This window comes from Arvicola amphibius, chromosome 6 (assembly GCF_903992535.2).
Source record: "Arvicola amphibius chromosome 6, mArvAmp1.2, whole genome shotgun sequence".
Lineage (NCBI taxonomy): Eukaryota > Metazoa > Chordata > Mammalia > Rodentia > Cricetidae > Arvicola > Arvicola amphibius.
In genome coordinates, this window is record NC_052052.2 from 48532705 (window position 1) to 48555199 (window position 22495).

At 37.5% G+C, this 22495-nt stretch overlaps 1 protein-coding gene and 1 long non-coding RNA gene across 2 annotated transcripts in view; both read left to right on the forward strand.

Annotated features, from left to right (window-relative positions):
- The window catches only part of Dock7 (dedicator of cytokinesis 7), a 187348-nt gene that overhangs the window by 42118 nt on the left and 122735 nt on the right, over window positions 1-22495 (forward strand). The window contains exons 8-14 of the mRNA XM_038332904.1: window positions 156-222; window positions 1407-1556; window positions 6585-6665; window positions 9401-9566; window positions 11670-11812; window positions 15503-15596; window positions 16711-16873. Coding sequence (XP_038188832.1) covers window positions 156-222; window positions 1407-1556; window positions 6585-6665; window positions 9401-9566; window positions 11670-11812; window positions 15503-15596; window positions 16711-16873 — 864 coding nt within the window. The remainder of the gene's footprint in view (window positions 1-155; window positions 223-1406; window positions 1557-6584; window positions 6666-9400; window positions 9567-11669; window positions 11813-15502; window positions 15597-16710; window positions 16874-22495) is intronic.
- LOC119816339 lies at window positions 18711-22304 on the forward strand. Its single transcript, XR_005285735.1, has 2 exons — window positions 18711-19938; window positions 20037-22304. It is a non-coding gene; the product is annotated as an uncharacterized LOC119816339 (long non-coding RNA).

Consider the following 22495-nt stretch of genomic DNA (forward strand, 5'->3'; position numbering starts at 1 on the left):
GGTAGTTGTTAGCTGCCTCGGCCTGATGTAGGTTTTGGGAACTGAACTTGGGTCCTCTGCAAGAGCAGCCGTCTTAATTGATAAGCCATATCTCTAGCCCCAGATTTATCTTTCGTATGTATTTTGAAGTTAGTTTATCTTTTTTCTTCATAAAGGTTTGAGATTGAAATTGAGCCCATTTTTGCAAGTTTGGCTTTATATGATGTCAAGGAAAAGAAAAAGGTAAGTTTCTGGGATTTGATTACAGTCATTGTTATAATCATAAATTTCAGAAACCTGCTTACATGCTTTTTTATAAGATAAACAAGTAGTGAGTCCTCATCTGCTGTTAACTGAAATTTACCCTTCCAAGATTAGTTACATATTTTCATCTTATAGGAAACACTTTAGTTGAAACCTGGTTTTTGATTTATTGAAAAGAAATCCTAAAGCAAATAGCAGAGGCAACTTTTAAGAAATAGACAAGCAAGCTAGGGAGTGGTGGTGCATGCCTTTAATCCCAGCACGTGGGAGGCAGAGGCAGGCGAATCTCTATGAGTTCAGGACAGCCTTGATGAGGATAACTGGGACTGTTACACAGAGAAATCTTGTCTCGAGAAACAACAACAACAAAGACAAGCTAATACTGGATTAGGAACTGTCTGAAAGCAGTACGTACAAAATAAACATGACAATCACCGAAGTTTATTGCTGCATTTGTAACCTCTTACAGCCTCGGCTGTTCTGTGTCTGTTGAGGTGGCGAAGGAGTGGGTTTGGTTTACTGTGCTGCTTTTATTGTGCTTCCGAGTTTTCAGGGGGTACTAAACAGCTTTTTTTTATTTCTTTTCTCTCTTCTTCTCCCTCTCCTTCCCTCTCTCTTCCCCTTCCTCTGCTCTTTCTGGGGTGCTAGGAATGGAGCCCAGGGTTCTGAGCATTCTAGCCTGGAAATTAGCCCTTGGCGACATTTCTAGCCCAGCATTTCTTTCTTTATTATACTAAGTCATGCTGAAGTAGAAACTTGAAGGTGCCTTCAGTATCAACATATGACCTGTGATAGATTTCTTCAGGAGAACTTGCTCTAGTAGCTTGTATTTGTAAAATGAAAATTGTTGAGATGTTATTAACATAAAGTTTTAAAATTCAGTTTGTAGTCAGTCATCTCAGTGGTAATTAGCTTAGCTGTATTTTAAATTAAGGAACTTAAGTCTCATTAGAAAATGTTTCTATGTTATGTTCCAAAGTAGCTCATACAGTTTTTTGACCTTGATGTAGATATGTAGATTGGTCTCAGTGAAATATATACTCAACTACGAATTTGAATGGAGTGTTTTAGAATATAATCTTTTATTATGTATATTTTATATATATGCTTTTTGTGTATTTCAAAAATTTTGTAAAAGTCTAATGTGTGAATGTATTTTTCAGATTTCAGAAAACTTTTATTTTGACCTTAATTCAGAACAAATGAAGGGATTGTTAAGGCCACACGTACCACCTGCTGCCATTACCACTCTGGCAAGATCAGCCATTTTTTCTATAACTTATCCTTCCCAAGATGTCTTTCTTGTGATAAAGGTGAGAATACCTTTAACAGATGTGTTTATTGTTTGGTGTCTATTCCTGTCATTGTCAATATTGCAAACTTAGTAACCTGTCTTTACTTGGTTTTGTCTTTGAGTCTTTGCAATGCCGCATTGGACATACGCTATAGTTACAACCTGACTTATGACTTTCCCTGAATGGGAAGTAGAGTTAATCATGGCTCTGCAGTCAGAAAGCAGTGGGTTATCTTAAGGGATTACCCCACGGGATCCTGGGAGCTGACAGCTCTCTCTTTGATTTGTAGGGCAAGCTGCCAGATGCCAATCCACCTAGCCTTGAGTCCAGAGTCCACATGATAACGGACTGGCGACTGAGGCTTGGTTTCTGTTACAGTTTTCTTCAGGAAACCTCAGTCTTTGTAAACCTTTCAACTGATTCACTCACATAGTAGAGATTATTCAACTCTAGTCAAAGTCTACTATTCTAATTGTTAATGATCTCTTAAAAAAAGAAAAAAATATTTTCCCAGCAACGTTTAAAGCAGTGCTTTCAGCCTGTGGGTCACAACCCCTTTGAGGCTTGAATGATCCTTCCACAGGGGAGACATATCAATATCCTGCCTAGCAGATGTGTACATTATTATTCATAGCAGTAACAAAATGACAGTTATGAAGTAGCAATGAAATAATTTTTTGGCTGGGGGGGGGTGTCATTGCAACATGAGGAACTATATTAAAGGGTCACAGCATTGGGAAGGTTGAGAACCACGGACTTAAAGGAATGTTTGACCAAACAACTGAATATTCAGGTCTGTTTACATTAATGCTCATAGTTGCTATAGTGTAATTATTTTACTGTTTCTAAGTCATATAAATATCAAAGCTAAACTGTTGAAATCCTAGGTCATTGTGATTTGACTGTCAACCAGGTACAGTAAGAGTTGCTCTCTGGGCATAGAGGCACATGCCTATAACTAGCGTTTAAAAGGTGGGGGCAGGAGGTTGGAAACTTAGAGGGCAGCTGGACTACCTAGCAAGAGCCTGCCGCTGAAAAAGCAAACCAAAGTGAAAAAAAAACAGCCACACAATGCTCCGAGCATACCTCCCCCAGAAAAGTAGTTAGAAACTAGAGACTAGCCATGCTGGTGATAAGGTCTATGATTCCAGCTCCTTGGTAGGCTGAGGCAGGAGGGTTGCAATTTCAAGGCTAGGTTGGGTTATAGAGTGAGTTTGAGGCCAGCCTGGGCAACTTAAGGAAAACTTGTCTCAAAATCAAAAGTAAAATGAGGGCTGAGGATGTAGGTTTGTCCCCAGAAATTGGGGAATAAATTCAGATATTACTATGCTGCTGTCTTGTTATAGCTTAAAGACTGATTGGGACCAGCAGGTGTCTCTGCAGGCTTATATATATAGGTGTTTACATTTTAGCCCAGCTCAAGTACTTGAGTTTGTTCCTTAAATCCATATGGTGGATGAAGAGAATTGACTCTGGCATGCTTGTGGTGCCATTGCCTTCATACACAAAGTAAATAAATAACTATTCAAGACAGATAAACAGAAGAATTTAGTTACTTGACTTTGGTTAAATTGACCTTGACTTGAGAGCAGCCTACAATATATTCCTTAGTCCCTTGTTTATGTAAAATTATGATAAAGAGGTAATGAATTTTTTAATAAGATTGTAAAGTGGATTTTCATAAAAATTAGTCTTTTTTACCCACAGGAATAATGTCCCAATTTGTTGGGTGCATTCCTATGAATTCAGGTTAAAATTAGTCTTAGTTTCAGTGAACAGCCCAGGAGAAATTCACTTTAGAAAATCCTCTTAAGTGAGGTGAGTGAGTTCTGCCGGGAGTGATGGTGCACACCTTTAATCCCGCCTTCATCTCAGCATGGCAGGTGCCTCTGTTAGTTCAAGGCCAGTCTGGTCTACACAGCAAGTTCTAGAACAGCCAGACCTACATAGAGAGACCCTGCCTTCAAATACCTATTATGATGATGATGATCTTATATTTATTATATATAAAATAATAATATAATTATTTAAAAAGAGATGAACACGAATGAGCAATATAGTTATTTTATATGGGTAAAATGGCAAGTTTTTATAAACTAGATCATCTCAGAAGAAAGGAGCTAGTAAGGCAAAGATGACTGGAATATAGATGGCTTGGAAATGCAGAGATTTAGTCGTCATAATGGGAATAAGCGGCTTTAAGGAATAGAATAAAAAACATTGAATGTAAACGCTCAGTACAAAGAAATAGGTAAATCATGATAAATTCATATATGCAAAATCATAATTTGAAAAATGATGTTATGTAACAAACATGAGAATAGTGAAAAATAAGTCTATATATCATAATTCTCATAAAATATAAGCAAATGTAGATTTGCATGTATATATAAACGCATGTGTATGTGAGAAATGTTTTGTAATTTCCAAAATGAAAAATATTACTAAATTTTGTTTTATTTGTTGTATTTGGTTGTTTTCCGTGCATGTGTCTGATGCCCGCAGAAGTCAGAAGGGCGTCAGACCCTGGGAGCTGGGGTTACAGATGACTGTGAACTGTCTGTGGCTGCTGGGAATCAGACCTTGGTTCTCTTGGAGCAGCATGTTCTCCTAAGTGCCAAGCCATCTTTTTAACTTCGGCCCTTTTAAAGGAAATTAATTTTGGAGATTTTCTTTAGTTATTTGTGCTCCATCATGATATTTCTCTTCTCTTTTTTTCCCCCAAGAAAAATAGTATAGTTTGGTTTATAGTTTTGGTCCATCATTATCATTTTTTGAGAGGAAATTTCCTTAGCACCTGTGTTGTGTAGTTCTTGCTATACAAGAACAAAAAGAGGATATCCCCGTGGACTGTACAGAAAGTCGTTATTTATAATTCTGTTATGGTGTTTGTATATTTATCTATACATCATGATGTGTGCATTTGTCAGCCAGTCTGGGCTGTAGTGTTTTCAGATGGTTGTATTTGTGTGTCTGTCCTTAGGTTGTCTGAAACCAGATGATCGTGTTTGTGTCTGTACGTTGTCTGGAACCAGTTGAATTGTCTCTGGCTGGAGATAGAGATGGTCTGTTTGTGTGTCGTTTTTAGCGGTAAATTCTTGATCTTTGTAGACATACTAAAGAGTAGACTCAGTTGCAAGAGATGTTTTTCAAGTCTTTGGCTGTATCACAGCAGCTAACATCCCAGTTGCTAAAGCAGGTCATAACAGAACATAAACTCAGGCAACTGGGGTATATCTAATAGGACACTTCTGGAAGGAAGTTTACAGATCTTGTAGCAAAGGGTGAAGAATTGGACTGTTAGTGCAGTATTGCTGACTGGAATATTTGGATTCTTATTCAGCAAGAATTATTAATTCCCTACCATTTTTTTGTCTTCTTTATTGGCTTGCTCGTTTTGTGGCTAAGTAGATGAAAAAGTTCTATTGTCTTCTATGTAATGTTATTTGGAAGAAAAAAAGCACAAAGCACATTGAAAGAAACTTACACAGACAAATAAAACTTGATTACACTTAGGTGATGTTAATAAAATGTACTTAAAATTATTTAAATTAAAATTTTATTGATATATGATACAATTGTAGAAGAAATTATGGAAGTTGTAAATGTATAGTTTGATTAATTATCCTATAATGAATACACTTATGTGACCAGCCAGGTCAAGAAACAAAAAAAGAATTCCAGAAAACACCCTTACAAGGTTCTTTACTACAGTGTTTGTGTAATGTAATACCCCCATTCCATTCACTGCCCTGTTTCTCTTCAACACTGTTCCCGTTTTTGAACAGTTAAAGGGATCAGAGAGAGAGCAGAGTTGGGGAGGTAAAGAAAGGGAGAAAGAACTTTTTTCCTTTCCATATAATTCAGTAGTCGGTATTGTTGCTTGAAACAAGTTTTAAATATATTTTATTGGTTCTTAGTATTTCATGGTATGAGTATATGATAACTTGTCCAATATATTGGCTGGGGACACTTTGGTTCATTTAAATTTGTGACTTGTATTTTAATTTGGTGAACATTTGCAGTCTGTTAGGAGTTGAAGTGTGGTTCATATACCTAGCTGAGACTCCAATGGAGAACACTGATTTCCCCTTTGCCAGCAGCTATCAATTGCAGATAACATCTTGGTTAAGGGTGAGACTCTGTGTCCTTTTCCCCCTCTCAGTGTTTGATGGCTTGAACCTGTGTAGGCCCCGTGTGTGCTGTCAGTCTCTGAGTTCACATGTGCACCAGTCCTGTTGTTTCTGGAAGACACTGTTTCTTTGACCCACATCTAGAGCTCCTACAGTCTTCCTGCCTTTTGTGCTCAGCTGTCTGAGCTGTGAAGGCCGCGTGATGAAATCAGGTCTTGATGCTTACATAAGTAGCCATCCACAAAGTGAGCCAGTTCCCCAGCCCTATTTCAAAACAGAAGAAAATTTTTAAAAATCTTAGGAAATTGATATATTTTAGAGAATTATGGAAATTGAAAAAATCTGTCTAGTGCCTTAAGACTGTTGTTGTGAGGGGAGCCTAGAGAGGTGCCTTAGAGGTTAAGATCACTTGAGGCTCCTACAGAGGACCTGAATTCAGATCTCAGCATCCCTTCAGGTGGACAGCATCACCTGTAACTCCAGCTCCAGGGGAGCTGACGCCTTCTGACTCCCGTGGGCACCTGCACGCTATGTCTTGATTTGCTTTGTATTGCTGTGACCATGACTAAAAGCAATTTGGGAAGAGTCTAAAAAGTATTGTTGCTGATTTTAGTGGGAAAGTTTTGAGTCACTCTTGAGAATGTTAGCCGTGTGCTTTTCATATATAGCTTTATTAGATTAAGATAGTTTCCTTGTATTCATAGTTTTTTGAGTGTTTCTATAAAGAAATGATTCTGAATTATTTTTTAATCCATTTTTTGCATAGAGATAATTATTCCCCTTTTCTCTGACTTACTGTTAATGTGTGCTGTATTATATTAATTTTTAATATATTGAAGCATCCTTGCATTTCTGATTAAGTACATTTATTTTTAAAATCTTAGCTAAACTTTTTTATGTTTGCCTCTGACAGCTAGAAAAAGTCCTACAGCAAGGAGACATTGGAGAGTGTGCAGAGCCATATATGATTTTTAAAGAAGCTGATGCCACCAAGGTACCATGTTAGGCCCTGATTTTCCCATGTCACTCCTATTGTAATTTGGGAAGAATAAAAACATGTATGGTCCTTTAAAAAATTTTACTGTTAATGTATTTCTTTCTCTTTTTCCTTTCATGCTGATCCCTGTTTCTTTGTCATTTAGCATGTGTCAAGTCCTGTGCTGGTCTTAAAAGTCTCTTCTACATAAATCTACTTCTTTAAAAGTTGTTTTTGGCGGGAGAGGCAGAGAGATAACTTAGTGTGGGTAACGGCATTTACTGTGCAAGCCTGGTGACCTTAACTTGACCCCAGACTCCAAAATGCTCTCTTCTGCACTTGAAGACGTACACAGTGGAACACTCCTCCCATGACTCGCCCCCCACTAATAGTATTAGTAGTGATTGTAATTTAAGTAGAGCTTAATAAATATTCTCTTGATGAGAACTAAGCTAATTAACTTCTAAATCATTTAAAAGTTCTGTTATTTACAAAATAGTGATGTTGATAAAACTTCCTAACATTGAAATTACTGTGATTTTATCATCTTGAGAGAAAAGAAAGATGGGCAAGGGTCATGCACACATACGTATCATAAGTAGGAGGTTAGGAAAGGAGCGCAGTTGTGGTATCATTAGCAGCTGCCAGTAATACAATATCCACGCTATGACTTGTTAAGTTGTTTTGCTGTGAAGGAGGGAAGTAACTGAGCTAATTTCTAACAGTCCGTAAATTACAACAACAAGAGGATGGGAGCAGGGACACAAACCGGGCCGTGATAACCAGGCCCAGACCAACAACAAAAGAAAGGAAGGAAAAACACTGCTGCTGCAGGCTCGAACTCCGGAGTGATCGTGGACTAGCCACACTCCCACGTGTTGTAAGTCGTCCTGAATCTGGCTCAGAGCTCAGGACTCTCAAACCTGTCACTTCCTTCATTTAGAGTGAGCTGTGTGCTGCTGAGTGTCCTGCCGTGGGACTCAGCTGGTGTCCTAGTTTGCTTTCTGTTCCTGGGATAAACACCACGACTAAAAACAACTTGGAAGAAAGCCTTTGGATTTATACATCCTTGGTCATATCTGCATACATCCATAGTCCATCTGTCGTAGGATTACTGTTGCTATAGACCAAAGCAACTTGGGGAGGAAAGTGTTTATTGGGCTTACATTTCCACATTGTAGTTCATCACTGAAGGTAGTCAGGACAGGAACTCAAACAGGGCAGGAACATGGAGGCTTGCTCAGCCTGCATGCATTCTTATAGAACCCAGGTCTACCAGCACAAGGATGGTACCAACTACGGAGGGCTGGGCCCTCCACCATTGATCACTAATTAAGAAAATGCCTTACAGCTGGTTCTTATGGAGGCATTTTAATTGAGGTTGGCCGGTGCTCCATCACTGAGGGAAATCAGGGCTGGCACCTAAAGGTAGAAGACCATGAGAAATACTGATTACTGGCTTGTTCCAGGTTCATGTTTCTGTCTTTCTTATACCTCCTGGGACTACCACTGAGGTGGCACTGCCTGCAGTGGGCTGGGCTCTCCCACATCAGTCATTAATTAAGAAAACATCCCACAGACTTGACTACAAGCTAATCTGATGGAGGCAGTTTTCTGAATTGAGGTACCCTCTTCCCAGATGAGCCTGGTTTGTGTCAAACTAAATAGTACAGCTAGGGGGATATAGAAAACTACCAAAATGGTACCGATATCTATTGCTGTGTCTAGTGTACATCCAAAAACGTTCTTGCTTAAAGAACCTGAATATCACGTATAGCTCATTTGGTAGAGGTCTTTGCCAGCATGCACAAAGCCACAGGTTTAGTCCCCAGCACCTCATGAAACTGATGTAGTTACGCCTGTAGTCTTGGGGTGGAAGTGGTAGGATGGAGGTCTGAGGCCGTCCTTCAGTATGTAGCAAGTTTGAGGGCAGTCTGGGACACATGAACTCCTGACCAAAAAGAAAAGAAGGAAGAGAAAGTCGCCTAAATACCAAGCATGCTTCTATCTATTAGTCAATGTAAATATATACAGAAAAAAATAGACTAAGGCACTGGTATACTTGTGAGTTTATATAGCAGAACCGATTTAATGTGTAAATGATACCCAGGGAAACGCCAGAACAACTTAATATGAATTTAGCTACATAATTAAAGATCAGAAAATTTTATCATGAGCTCAGATCTTTGTATGAACAGTTTTTTTTTTTTTTAAAGAAAGTTTTGATAAGGCCTCAGTTTCTGAGAAATTTTTAAGGAACACTCAGGCTTTATCTGGAGCTCATAAAGACAAACCTCTTCTAAATCTCTTTCATTTCTAGTTGTTCTGGCATTAAATCTTGTGTTACAAAGACGGACTATAGTGTCACTTCCTTTCCTCAAAGATCACTTACAGTACATCCGTGTGCTTGGCCCTCTCACCTTTCTTTTCTGTCAAGGTGACGTAATCATAAACAGAGATTTCGGTGCTCTGTTCCATGCATACATTCGTAGAATGATTTGAGGTGTGGTGTTCAGGTTGTACCTTGTATTTTAACTGATGAAAGTTGCTGTTTTCTCCTCTTCACATTGAGGCTAGAACCTGGGTTGTTGCACATGATGGGCAAGCAAGCGCTCCACTTCTGAGCCTCATGCTCAGCCTTTGTTTACTGTCTTTGCTAAGAACCGAGCACTTACCCTGCCCTCAGTACTGTCTGAAACAGCCCTTAGGTGCTTACCTTCAAGTGTGATCATGGATAAAGTTATGTTTTACAGAACAAGGAAAAATTGGAGAAGCTGAAAAGTCAAGCTGACCAGTTTTGCCAGAGACTTGGGAAATACCGCATGCCATTTGCTTGGACGGCGATTCATTTAATGAATATTGTTAGCAGTGCTGGCAGTTTAGAAAGAGACTCCACAGAAGTAGAAATCAGTACTGGAGGTAAGATTGCTTTGTATATGTTATTTCTAAAGCAGTAATCTCTCCGCCTTTTATAGGCTCACTTTACTGTAGCCTGGGCAGTGTCCTGTGACTTGTTAGAAGATTTCCTTAGCTGGGGCTGGAGCTACATGCCTCTAATCCCAGCACTTGGCTGAGTCAGCAGCAGTTTCAGCTCCAGGTCAGCCAAAGCTTCATTTATGAGGCTCTGCCACCCCTCACCCTAGATCAAAAAGAAAGGGAAATAAATTTAAATATAGTATATTTATTGAAATACAATTTGCATGTTATAAAGTCATCCACTTAAAGTATATGCTATGGTGCTTTATTTTACTGTGGTCATGGGGCTCTAAAGGCACCACCAAAGTCATTGTTTAGAACATGTTCATACCTATTAGTAATTACTCCTCATTATTCCAAAATTCCCAAGCCCATCCCTAAACAGTCGCTAGTATACTTGCTGTCTTTATGGGTTTGTCTATTTCAGGCATTTAATGTAAATAGAATTAAATAGTGTATGGTGTTGGTGGCAAGCTTGTCTCATATAATATAGTGTTTTCACAGGTATTACCCCATGTGTACCATGTTTTGGTATTTGATTTCCTTTTGTTGTCATGACACTCCATTGTATTTATATACTGCATTTTATTTAATCTGTTCATTATTGATGATAATTTGAGTTTATGAAAATACTGCATTATTATATAATCATTCCTGTTTGTAAAATCTAGTGATGTCACTTGATTCGTTAATATAATGATTTTAGTGCTTTGTGTTTTTTCCTACAGTTTAGCTAAAGGTTTGTCAGATTTAATAGTCTGTTGACTTTATTTTTCTAGTTTCTATTTTACTTATTTCCATCCTACCACTGTTGTTATGTAACTCTCTGGTTTTTTTGGGTTTAGTTTCTCTTTCTGAAAAAAATAGTTTCTCTTTCAGTGCATAGTGATCCTCATGACTTGGCTTCTCCATTGTTGCCATGGAGACATGGGGAATCACGCCCAGCTTCTTTAGACACATAGTTCCTTAAAGTGTGAGATGAAATTATGGTTTCAAGAGTTTGTTTTCTTTATTTTAAATTTGAGTCTTGCTATTATCACAGACCGGCCTTGAATTTATGGTTCCCATTTGTTAGTCTTCTGAGCGCTGGGATTATCAACTGTGCCATGTCAGGATAAGGTATTTCTTTTGATTAGAAGCATTTCTGGTGATCACGTTCCCCCAGAGCCTGTAGCAGTATCTGGCCATCATCACCTGCCCTGGAGCCCTGCTGTAGCAGTATCTCACAAGTTTTGGTGTGCTGTGTCTCCGTACTTCTTACTTTCTGATTTCCTTTGGGAACATCTCTTTCCTAGAGTTCCTATTTTTTCTTTAGAAATAGTGTTTTTTTTCACTTATGCATATTTGTGAATTCCCTAATTATTCTTTTATTGTTAATTTATAGTTTATCCAAGTTTTAGTAAATAACTATTTAGTAAATATTTAGTAAATACTTTATTTTCATCTTTTTGGTTTCTTCATATCTTGTCTTATGTCTTGGTGAATGTCTTACAACTTGTTGATAATAGTGTTATTCTGCTTTTGCCTAGTAGAGTGTAGTATAACCCATCTTTAGACCACAGTGCATGCATAGTTCTAAAATTCTTCTTTCCATGTTAATCTTTAATATTGTTGTCCTTTTAGTTCACAAAAGTGGGGTTATGTTGTATGTGTGGGTTTGCATTCCAGCAGAATGGAGGGGAAGATTATCATGCCAAGTCTTTGAACTTGTACCTTGTCTTTTGAATTAGTTTCAGCTCAAATGCTAAGGCTGAGAGACAGTTATAGTTCACTTAGGTGGGTCCTTCATAGTGGTGCATAGTTCTCTTGTGCTGACTCGCTACATCGCTGGGCATACAGTTAGATCATCATACGCTAGAGACTCCTTATTGGCCACTGTAGAAGTGAGGCTGAAGATTCAGATGGAACGCTTTCTTACTCCTTACCCTAGTAGTGAATCCTAGAGTAACCTGTCAGCTGAGTAAAGTACAACTTTCAACATGAATGGATTATTTCTCATGTTTACTTTGTATAAAACTGACAATCTTCTTTCCTCTTCTTTGGCAGAACGCAAAGGTTCTTGGTCAGAGAGGAGGAACTCTAGTCTTGTTGGTAGGCGGTCTCTGGAAAGGACAACCAGTGGCGATGATACTTGCAACCTGACCAGCTTTCGGCCTGCCACCCTCACTGTGGCAAATTTTTTTAAGCAGGTAATGCTCTGTTATGTAGGGACTTTGGGGAGGTGTTAGTACAGGCTTTTAGGAGAGCGGTTAACTGTTGCTCGTGTATGTCCATGTCATAATGTCAAGAACTTCTAGCAGCTTTTAAATAAAAATGAATATAAGAGTAAAAACTAGTAAGAATAGGAAATAATTGACATTTGTATTTGTTTTATCACTAACTTTATTTAAATGTTTACATTGACATTTTTAATTCATTAAAATTTGTTTTTCATACCTATATCTTATTCAGTTGTTATTATGAACTTATTTATTGTAATTGTTATTATCTTTAGTTCTGTGTATGCACGTGTATCTGTGTGTGGTCATGTGGGCAGTTCCTTGCAGAGACCAGTGATATCAGATTTTTCTGGAGCCACAGTTACAGGTGGTTAAAGCCCATATTATTATAGGAGTTAGGAACAGAGCTCGGGTCCTCTGCAGTATAGCACATGGTCTTCACCACTAAGCCATCTAGACCCCAGTGGCCTATTCTTAAACACTGACGGATTGTGAGTTGTCAGAGTGATTTGTGCTCCTCCTCCCCCACCATGTGCTGAACTTTGCTAGCTCACCTGTGGTTCATAAGCAGAACTTCCAGACTCTACCTCTGTGCTGAAACTGAGTGTTGGAGGTAATGTTGAGTAGCCAAGATACTTTTTTCATCAGACATTTTATTCTTGAAGATCTTCTCTGTCTACTTCAAATCTAATCAATGTTTTTCACATGTCATTTCATGAAAATCAATTTAGTAGGTAACACGCAGCTTTAAAAAAGTAGAGTTTTGAAAATCTAAAAAAAGGTGCTTTTTATATATTGAGTTTAAATATTGCTTCCCAGATCCCTCCTTATCCCTCTGTTTTTTTTTTTTTTTTTTTTTTTAATGTGGATACATTTGTACATGTATGCATACAGTGGGTTTTGATGTCAAATGGGTTTTATATTGTGAATGAAGACTAAAAAAATTGAAAATGCGTTTTATGTGACCAGATGACTCAAAACTATGGAAGAATGAGAAGAAAACTTTTTATTCGTGTGACAGACTAATGAGGTGTACCAACCATAAATTTGGGAGCAGATAAGAAAACGCTAAGAATTATCTCTGTACACCTCCTTCTGAGGTGTTATTCTGAGTGGGATGGAGCAAACCCTGGCCTACTACTGTATTGTACTTGAGAGGACAAGAGCAGAATGCCATGGTCCATCAGCAGCTCTGAGTGTGGATGGAGGGCTTTAAATTAAAGTATTACTTAACATATATAAAACAAAACGAGTTATCTGTATTGATGGTAATGTCATGTTTTATTACATGAGTACATTGTGTAGTGTTTATGTAGGTTAAACATTTCCAACTTTGCAAATTTTGGTTATAGCTTTACTGTGAAAACTACATGTTCTCACAATATTTTGAAATTAGACTTCATCATTCCAATTTATAATCATTCTGTTGTATAGTCACACTCTATTTGGCTCTGTTTTTAGTACTAGAAGTCGGGTACCGCACAAGTGCTTATAAAAAGTTAAAAATAAATGATTGCTCAAAACACAGGGCAGAGCAAAGCTTTCCAGTTGACATTCTTTATTGAAAATATTTAGTTATAAATATGTATTATTTTTGTAGGTATTTTAAATAGCTAGAATATTATACATCACAAAAATGCAAATTAAGTAAAAAGCAGAGACTGTGGTTTTATTTAGCAAAGTAGAATTCAGTCAATAAATTTCCCTTAAATGAGATTCAGCTCTACTTCCCCATTTTATGAGAAATTACTCCCCATAGTTGTAGTGGTATAGTTATCATGTAATGTTTCAAGTGTTCACAATTATTAGAAATACACAGAGGTTTTAAAAAAAAAAATAAATCCATACAGCGATTGTAATGACATTTGTTTTATACATTAATACACTTGTGTTTTTGTGTCGGGGCACACAGTACTAAACAGACAGTGACGGGAAGAGTTTCAGCTTGGCCACTCTTATGAGCTTAAACTCCTCTCATCTGGAGGTTGGCTGGATCAGCTGACCTAGATTGGTTTCTAGAAAATCTCAGTTTTTTCATCCTCTACCAGAGACAGAAATTCAAGAGCAGGCCAGCCGGCTTGTATGAATGCTCTAAAAGTCTCAGTTTAGGTATTTGCTCAATGACAAGAGGGAGGTACATAGAGCCACGCATAGGGAATGAAATTATGTCCCACCCAGTAAAAGGCACAGAAATGGATGGTAATCATCACTAAAGAATGAAGGCTAGCTGGGTGGTGGTGGCACACGCTTTCAATCCCAGCACTCAGGAGGCAGAGGCAGGTGGATCTTTTAGTTTGAGGGCAGCCTGGTCTACAGAGCGAGTTTCAGGACAGCCAGGGCCACACAAAGAATCTCTTCCTGTCTCAAAAAAACAAAACAAACAAAAGAGTGGAGGTTAGTAATAAAATTTAATGCATTAAGAAAATAAAAAGTCTAGAGATAAACTTCAGTGTATTAATGAATAAAGAATGAAGATCTATATTCTGTGCTCAATAAAGAGAATATACTGTTTTAGCAGCTAATGGAAAATTTAATTAATCATATAAAGCCTCTACCTTTTTATTTATTTTTATTTTTTGGTTTTTCTAGATAGGGTACTCTGTATATCCTTTGTTGTTCTGGAACTCTCTGTAGACCAGTCTGATCTTGAACTCAGAGAGATCTGCCTGCCTCTGATTCCCAAGTTCTGGGACCAAAGGTGTATGCCATGTCTCGGCTTGATTTTTATTTTATAAAGCTATATTTTCTACCTTTAACTCAATAAAAGAACTATCTTTGCAGTACTAATCCAAATTAGCCACTGGTTAGACATTGCAGTCATTTTCCCAGGTAATGTTACAAAGGGAGTTCTGTCTTCCATGCTTTTAAAAAAACGTGAGCTGGCACAGAAACAAAGAGGCTGAAATACGTCCTATCACTCACAGTGATAGGGCAGCGCGAGCAGTACTCAGACATGACAGTAAAGCACGTAAAAAATAGGTAAGCATTTGCTTTCTAATAAAATATTAAAATCAACCTAACTTTGTAGTTGGAAGGAAAAATTAACTATTGTAGTTGGAAGGAAAAAAAAACACAATTTAGGTTTTCTTCCCCGCCCCTCCCCTTCCGCTTTTCAACATCAACTGTGGTCTTTTGGAGTTCTCTCTCTGGTCTTCATATGAGGATAGTTGTGTTTTTCCTAACATTATTGTTGTTATTTATTTTTGTGAAAATGTAGCATGTCTAAAGATTCTGGATTTGAGAATTTTTGGAATATAAAGTTAAAAAGAAATATATGATCTAAATTGTAATTTGTAATTGTCCTTTGTTTTTGTATTTGTCTTCTTTTGATTCTGTTTTATGTCTACATTCTTATTTTTCTTTTTATACCTACCTTTAATTTGCATCGATTGTCTGTATACTAGATGTTGTATAATACTTTATGGACTAAGTAATAGATCATCACTGTGTATGTAAATTAAAATGATTTGTAGCATTATAAATCTCAGGTTTGAAAACAAGAGACAGGTTAGGAAGCTATTTATCCTAATAAATATGTCAGTTTTTCACTCTGGCAGCATATATACAGAAGTTGGTGTTTATTTGCAAACACTAAAAACTTATTTCTTATTTCCTGCTTTTGTTTTATTAAATACTTTTTCTCAATATCATTGAAATTAGGAAGGAGACCGTTTAAGCGATGAAGATCTGTACAAGTTCCTCGCTGATATGAGAAGGCCATCTTCTGTCTTACGGAGGCTGAGACCGATTACAGGTATTTCCAGGTTTTGAGTGATATGGTAATTATCACTGATAATTATTTGCCCCCTTTCCCGTTTATTTGGCCCGTACATCTTTCTGTGCTCAATACATGTCAGTGTTTTCTGTCTCACTACCATGTGGGCTAATGATTTAGATTCTGAATTCAGAACCATTATTAAATGAGCTCTAAAGTGAGAATGATGAATTATAATTGTGGCTGTACGTGCATATGGACAGCAAGTATACAGAAGCCAACAGTCCAGAGTAGAACTGACCAGGAGTCTACTAAACCAGATGGTAACATCTGTGCAAAGAGCCTGTCAAGCTGAAAATCAAGTCACTTCCTCTGAAAGTTCAGCCAGTCCTGTGCTAGAGTCCATCTGCAGTCTTGCTTTTGTTTTGGTTTTTGAGTACCCAGGGTTCTCTGTGGAGCCCTGGCTGTCCTGCCTCTGCCCGTTGAGTGTTGGGATCAAAGGTGTGCGTCTACACGCCCAACTTGCTCTCTTGTTCTTTAATTCTTTACTTCCCATTCTTTCAGTTAGCATTTACTGTTTTACATGCACCTTTGCATGGATGTCATTTTTAACAATTTGAATCTTGATAAAATGGAATGATTTCAATATCTAAGTGCTTGATTATTGGATTTCTATACTGTTCACCACAGATTTTTATAAAATAATGCCAAAATCCTACTAAGAATAATCTGTATTAGTAAAAGTTCTGTTGCTGTGGCAGATTGCTTCAAATGAAGATAAATTACCTAAGATTAATCAACTTCAAAGGAGGAATGTTTCCCTTTGACCCGCTTTTCAGAGCTTCCAGCTGTTAGGTGAGTGGCTTTGCTTTGGGACCCATCCTGAAGTGTAACACTTTAGTGAAACTGCACTGGGTCCAGCAAAGCTGCTTAGTTTATGGTTCGCGGAAGTAGATGGAAGGACCAGGGGATGCTTCTCAGTGGCACACTTCTGATGGTAGAACTTCCTTCCCCTAGGCCCTACCCTCTAACATCTCTGCCATGCCCTAGTTAGTGCCGTGTCCTAGTGAAGAGTCTTTGGGAGGCACTGAGACCCAAGGGTAGCCATCACAGCATTTCTGTTCACAGTGACTTTATAATGTATTTCTCACAGCTCAGCTGAAGATAGACATTTCTCCTGCACCTGAAAATCCCCATTATTGCCTAACCCCAGAGCTGCTTCAGGTGAAGCTTTACCCTGACAGCCGAGTCAGGCCCACCAGAGAAATTCTGGAATTTCCTGCCAGGGATGTCTATGTTCCAAACACTACTTACAGGTAAGATATACAATCTTGGTGAATTCTGAGATGAAATACTGTATATTCTAGTATTAAAGTAGAACCAGAATGAAACTCTTTAAGAATCTTATGTATATTTATTACTTTTTCTATCTCTTATGCCTTCGACTCTTAAAGCACAATTTTATTAATAATTGTCATGTATGTAATAAGCTGTACCTGTGTGCCAGGTATAAAGTTAATTACCTTACAAAATATAACCCTCATATTCTAGGTAATTAAGCTGGAGGATAGAGACATCTAAAATATTGCTGAGCATCACATTTTAGTTTGGTGGTGGCCAACGTTTGGTTAAAGCGTTTGAACTGCAAATTTATGCTTCCTCAAATGTTAAGTATTAGTAGAATTTTGGGTCACACACAAATCTAATGCATATGCTTCTGGCATCAGGCTGTAGGTAATCAGCACTTGTGGAGTGTATGCTGTGTAGACAGCAGCAGGCTGTTATACGTACGGCTTCTCAGACTGAACACTGTGCAGCTGCTGTCTAGGCCTTTGCACACACTGCCTGAGAATGATGTTCTTTTGTTGTTAATAATAATTAATTGTGGAGATCAAGACTTGACATGTCTGTTGGGAAGTCTAGCAGGTAGCTCAGAGACAATCTAAAACAGAATTTGAGTTTCAGTCTGGACTCATATGCCATCCTAATAGTGCTACTATCATTTCCCAAGCTCCTCAGGCCCAAATTTTTGGAATCACAGTGCTTTACTTCTTTCCTTACCTACAACTCATTTGGTCAACAAGTTACATAGATTCTACTTTTAAAATGCACCTCCAATCCAGCGCTTTTTACCATTGTACCTTTTTAAATCTCTAGTGTAAGTTACCATATAGAGCATTACTGTCAGGTAGAAATATCATTAAACAAAACTTGCAATTTACAATTTTATGGTTGCTATATGTTTATAATCAGGTGAAAGCAATAATTTTAATCGTTTTTAAAAAGCAGTATAACTACCATATAATACAAAATATTTTATTCTTTTCTCTATTTTCAGCATCTCATGCGTATTTTAGGTACAGTTAAAATTCTTACAAGCCACATGTGATTAGAGACCTCTGTGTTGTATGGCTGCTAATCTCAGATTTTGCTCTACCTTCCTAGGTGATTTTATTTCCATTCTTATCTCTGTCAGTTCTTGACATTGCACTTCACAAGACTTTTACACGTTATAATTTTTGGCTTCTGTTACAAGCAGAAAACGTATTTGTTTTTTACAGTGGTGTGTTAGACTGCACCCGCTGTTGCTGCCCTTTGTTTTCTCACTGCACCTCATCTCGGGACCTGCTCTTTGCCGTGCACAACGTTTGCCTAGCAGTTCACCATCAGAATCTCTTTGCCTTTCTTGCTTTTTCTCCTGTCTTTACACACTTAAACACTTCTTCCTAGAGGTTCTCAACCTTTTACTGCTAACTGGTTTACTTCCTCACTCTCCCAGCTTCTACCTTCCTATACCATTCATTATCTGAGAGTTATAATTATATTACTGTTTTCATTTTAATATAATTGCTGTAAAAGGCACTGACTTACATTTTACAGATTCCTTTTTAGCATCCATAGTATCCTAGAACATAGAAAGCACATAATAAATATTTATTCAATGAGTTAAAAATACAAAGCTATAGAGTACTAGGAAAATGGGGTTTTCAGTCATGGATGTGGCTATGATTTCTGGGGCCACTTTTACTTTTGGGATGGTTTAGGGAAAGTTACATATTGGCTCTTCAGGGTTTTTTTTTTTTTTTTTTTTTTTTTTTTTGAGACAAAGTCTTTCTGTGTAATAGTCCTGGCTGTCCTGGAACTCTCGATGGCTTTAGACTCACAGTGATCTGCCTGCCTCTGCCTCCTGAGTGCTGGGATTAAAGGTGTAGTCTATGACAACATGGCATACTCAGTTTTTATATTAATAAAAAATGAGGGAACAAAAATTCAGAAATGTCCATAAGTACTTATTAGTAGCATTTAAAGGAAGAAAGTAATACAATTTATTCTACAAGTTATGTGTGAGACTGCTTTATAGGACAGGAGTATGGAGGGATTGCATAATCAATGCTGTATATTGCTTAATTCAGAGACCTTCAACTCTGCTGCCCGCCCAGGAGAGCAGGTTCTGTAAGAAGACCTACAATTTGTGTTTCTTCCTCTTACCTTTGCTTGAAGTAGCTCAGCGTCAGAGAAAATAGTAATTAGGAATTTTGAGTTGTCTTTCGTTCATGTTTCAGCTTATCATTATTATTTAATTACATTGTAATATTTTCTGAAAAAAATTACATGAGTATGCTTGAAGATCACAGAGTAGAATAAGGCTTAAAACTGAAAACAGACTTAAGCTCTGCTGCCAGCCACCCCTGTCTTGATGCCACGGTTCGTCTTCAGGTAAAGGCTCTCTCTTCTGCTTCTTGTGTCGGTGTTAGTTGTGTATATTATGTAACTTCACATCTGAGCAGTGTAGATAACTGAAATTTATTCCTGTGCTCTGCAGCTCGTTCTTTCTCCTAGAAGCGTTATATTATTTTGGCCCCCACCCTTCTGTCTTTCATCATTAAAACTTGATGACATTCCGACAGTGCAGCGAAGAATGTCCTTTTCCGTCTTGAAGCTTTTGAACAGTGGATGCTCTCTAAGATCGCCAAGCTGACTATATGTAGTTTCTGTCTAGAAGCCAATTTCCCATTATCCGAGAGATTCTTTACCTTTACTTATTACATTTCCACCATTATTCTAGACATTATTTATCATTATTCATTATCCATTTTTTATCCTAGAGATTTTTTTTTTAAAACTCACCGAGGGAGTCATAGTTCTCTCGTTTTTCTTTCTGGGTGTATTTATTTTACTGAAAACTTTAAACATCTTCCTAACTATGATGTATGGAGGTACTTTAAGAAATGTACCTGATAATGTTTTTATTTTGTTTCTTTATTTTTGAGATGAGGTCTTGCCAGGCTGTGCAGGATGGCCTCTCATAGCTCCGGGCTCAGGTGATCTCCCTCCCAGCCTCTCCTCTCAGTGACTACAAGCACACGTTTCCTCACTTCAGGTGATGTTTTTGAATCTTCCCAGATTGACAGTTTTGTTAGGTACAGAATTCTAAAATTCTAAATTGTAATTTTTTTTTTTTTTTTTTTTTGCCAGCAGCTAGACAATGTCGCTGGTCTCTTGCCCGGGAGTGTCGTTTTTGAGAAGTCTGATGCTATATTTGCAAACTTGTATCTTGTGGGTACTCAATGCAGTGGTTCTCCACCTGTGGGTCATGACCCCCACAAGTCACAAATATATCCTGAGTATCAGATTCTAATTCATAACAGTAGCAGAATTACAGTTATGAAGTAGCAATGAAATAGTTTTATGGTTGGGGTCACCGTGACATGAGAACCTGTATAAAGGGTCATAGCATCAGGGAGGTTGAGAACCACTGCTGTAAAGAGTTCTCCAATTATTCTCTTTATTCCTTATGTTTTAAGATTTCATGTAGATACTACCTAGTGGTAGATGATAATGATTTAGTACCTTTTATTCTAATTATTTTCATTTAAATTAGTTTATTCAGTTTCATAGACATCTTATAAATTTTATAATTTCAGAGATGTTATTTTTTTATATGAGAAAAACATTAAGCTGAGACTAAGAGGCTTATTTGGTCTAAAATCTAGGTATTGCTTCCTTTTCTATAATCTTCATACTAAAGAATGAAAGATATGCAACATATATAATTGAATGTGTCATGAATAAAATAAAATATTCCCATTTCTGGATTATTGATTGATACATTATTCAAGCATCCCAGAATAATTTTATCTTAAACTTTTGCCTCAAAATCTGAATAATCATTTTCTAGAATTTTTAATGTCTTACTGTGGGCATGGAATCTTGGGTATAAATGACATCTAGAGAATATTATCTATATTAATTAGTAGAAGCTAGGAGTACTTAAGAAAACCTTGTTATAGAAGTTAAATGGGGTTGAGTGCAGGGCTTACCAAGCGAAGAAAACCTTGCTGAATGAGGCTTTTAAGTGTGTGTCTGATTTAATATTCATACCCTGATGAAGGGACAGCAAGTAAATACGTCAGAGAATGAAGTGCATTTTACACATTATAAAGGATATGATTTTGCTTTTGAATTTGTGCAAATTGTGTAAATATGTAGTAGTAAGTGCTTGAGGTAAATTGTTTATTTGGATTTGCTTTTCATTTTTATGATTGAACGTTTTATTATTTGAAATGGTTAGTATTAGTAAGTACTAATTGTTCATCCAAAAACTATAGATTGGCTTCTATGTTAGCATTATTTAAAACTGCGATCAGTTGACTTTCTTTCTCTCAATATGGGAAAATGGAATCGTGTGTGCCCTAGAAATTCATACATTGCACAGTCTGATTTGAAATGCATGAAGACACTGGACTTTGAAGGTATTAATAGGAAAAAAGAGGAGGGATGGGCTGGTAAGATGGCTCTTTGGGTAAAAGTCCTTGCTTGCTGTGTTAGCCTGATGACTGAAGTTTGATTCCCTAAGAACCATTGTGGAAGGAAGGAGCCAACTTTCCGTAGCTGTTTTCTGATTTCTACATATGGGCCATGCGTATGTCTCCCCTTCCCCATAATAAATAAAATGCAGTATGTAAAGGGAGGCTAGGAAAGTTAGCATTGGCCAGTTTTGTGCTTTTTCTCGGACTCCAGTGTTCACGGGACTGATAACCACACGTGTAATTTTTGAGATAGGTTGTTGCTTTGTTACCCAGAACTCAGGGTTCTTCCATCTCTGCCTCACAGGTCTGAGGTTGCAAGTATAAACTGTCGCATTAGATGACAGGCTTTTCCCTGTGTACTGGTCAGTTAGTTTTCAGTATAGTTAACCGAGAAGAGGCCCAGTCTTTGAAATCCTTTACAGTGATAAATGATAGGTACAATTAAGAATTGGAAGACATAGAACTAATAAGCCACATAAGTGAAGCCTATCGACTGATTGCTTATGCTATCATATTATCACATAAAAGACCCTGTGTAGTTGTTACATTTGGTTAAGCAGCAATGAGCCCTTTCTTATTGGGATTTTATTAAATGTTTGAAATTGCTTAGAAGTTAGTAGCTTCCTCATGGTGTTACTTATGTTCCAAATCATTTCTTGATGACTATTGTAGCCTTTTACTTGTACTAGATCAAGGTACATCTAATTGAGCAAATCCTTCTGTTTTGTTGACATCTACTTTTTTGAGACATGTCCACAAAGCACATGATATTCTTGGCAGACTGTGAGCGTTGCCCTCTTTCCCAACAATAGCCTTAGTTGTGCTTGCCTGTTGAACTTTTGTATCTTTGTTTTTCTGTCTAGTTCATTTTTTTTAAGTGTGGCTAGCATAATTATTAGTGTGAAGATGAAAATAAAAGCATGCAGTTTGTATGGTACTGCCCTTCACCGTTGGCTGTATGGACCCCCTCCTCTGTATAAACACCAGTATTCTTAGTAATCTTATTGTCCGTGAAATGGTTGTTGTTCTGTTCTATGAAATACTAAACACACACACACACACACACACACACACACATACACAGAGAGAGAGAGAGAGAGAGAGAGACAGAGACAGAGACAGAGACAG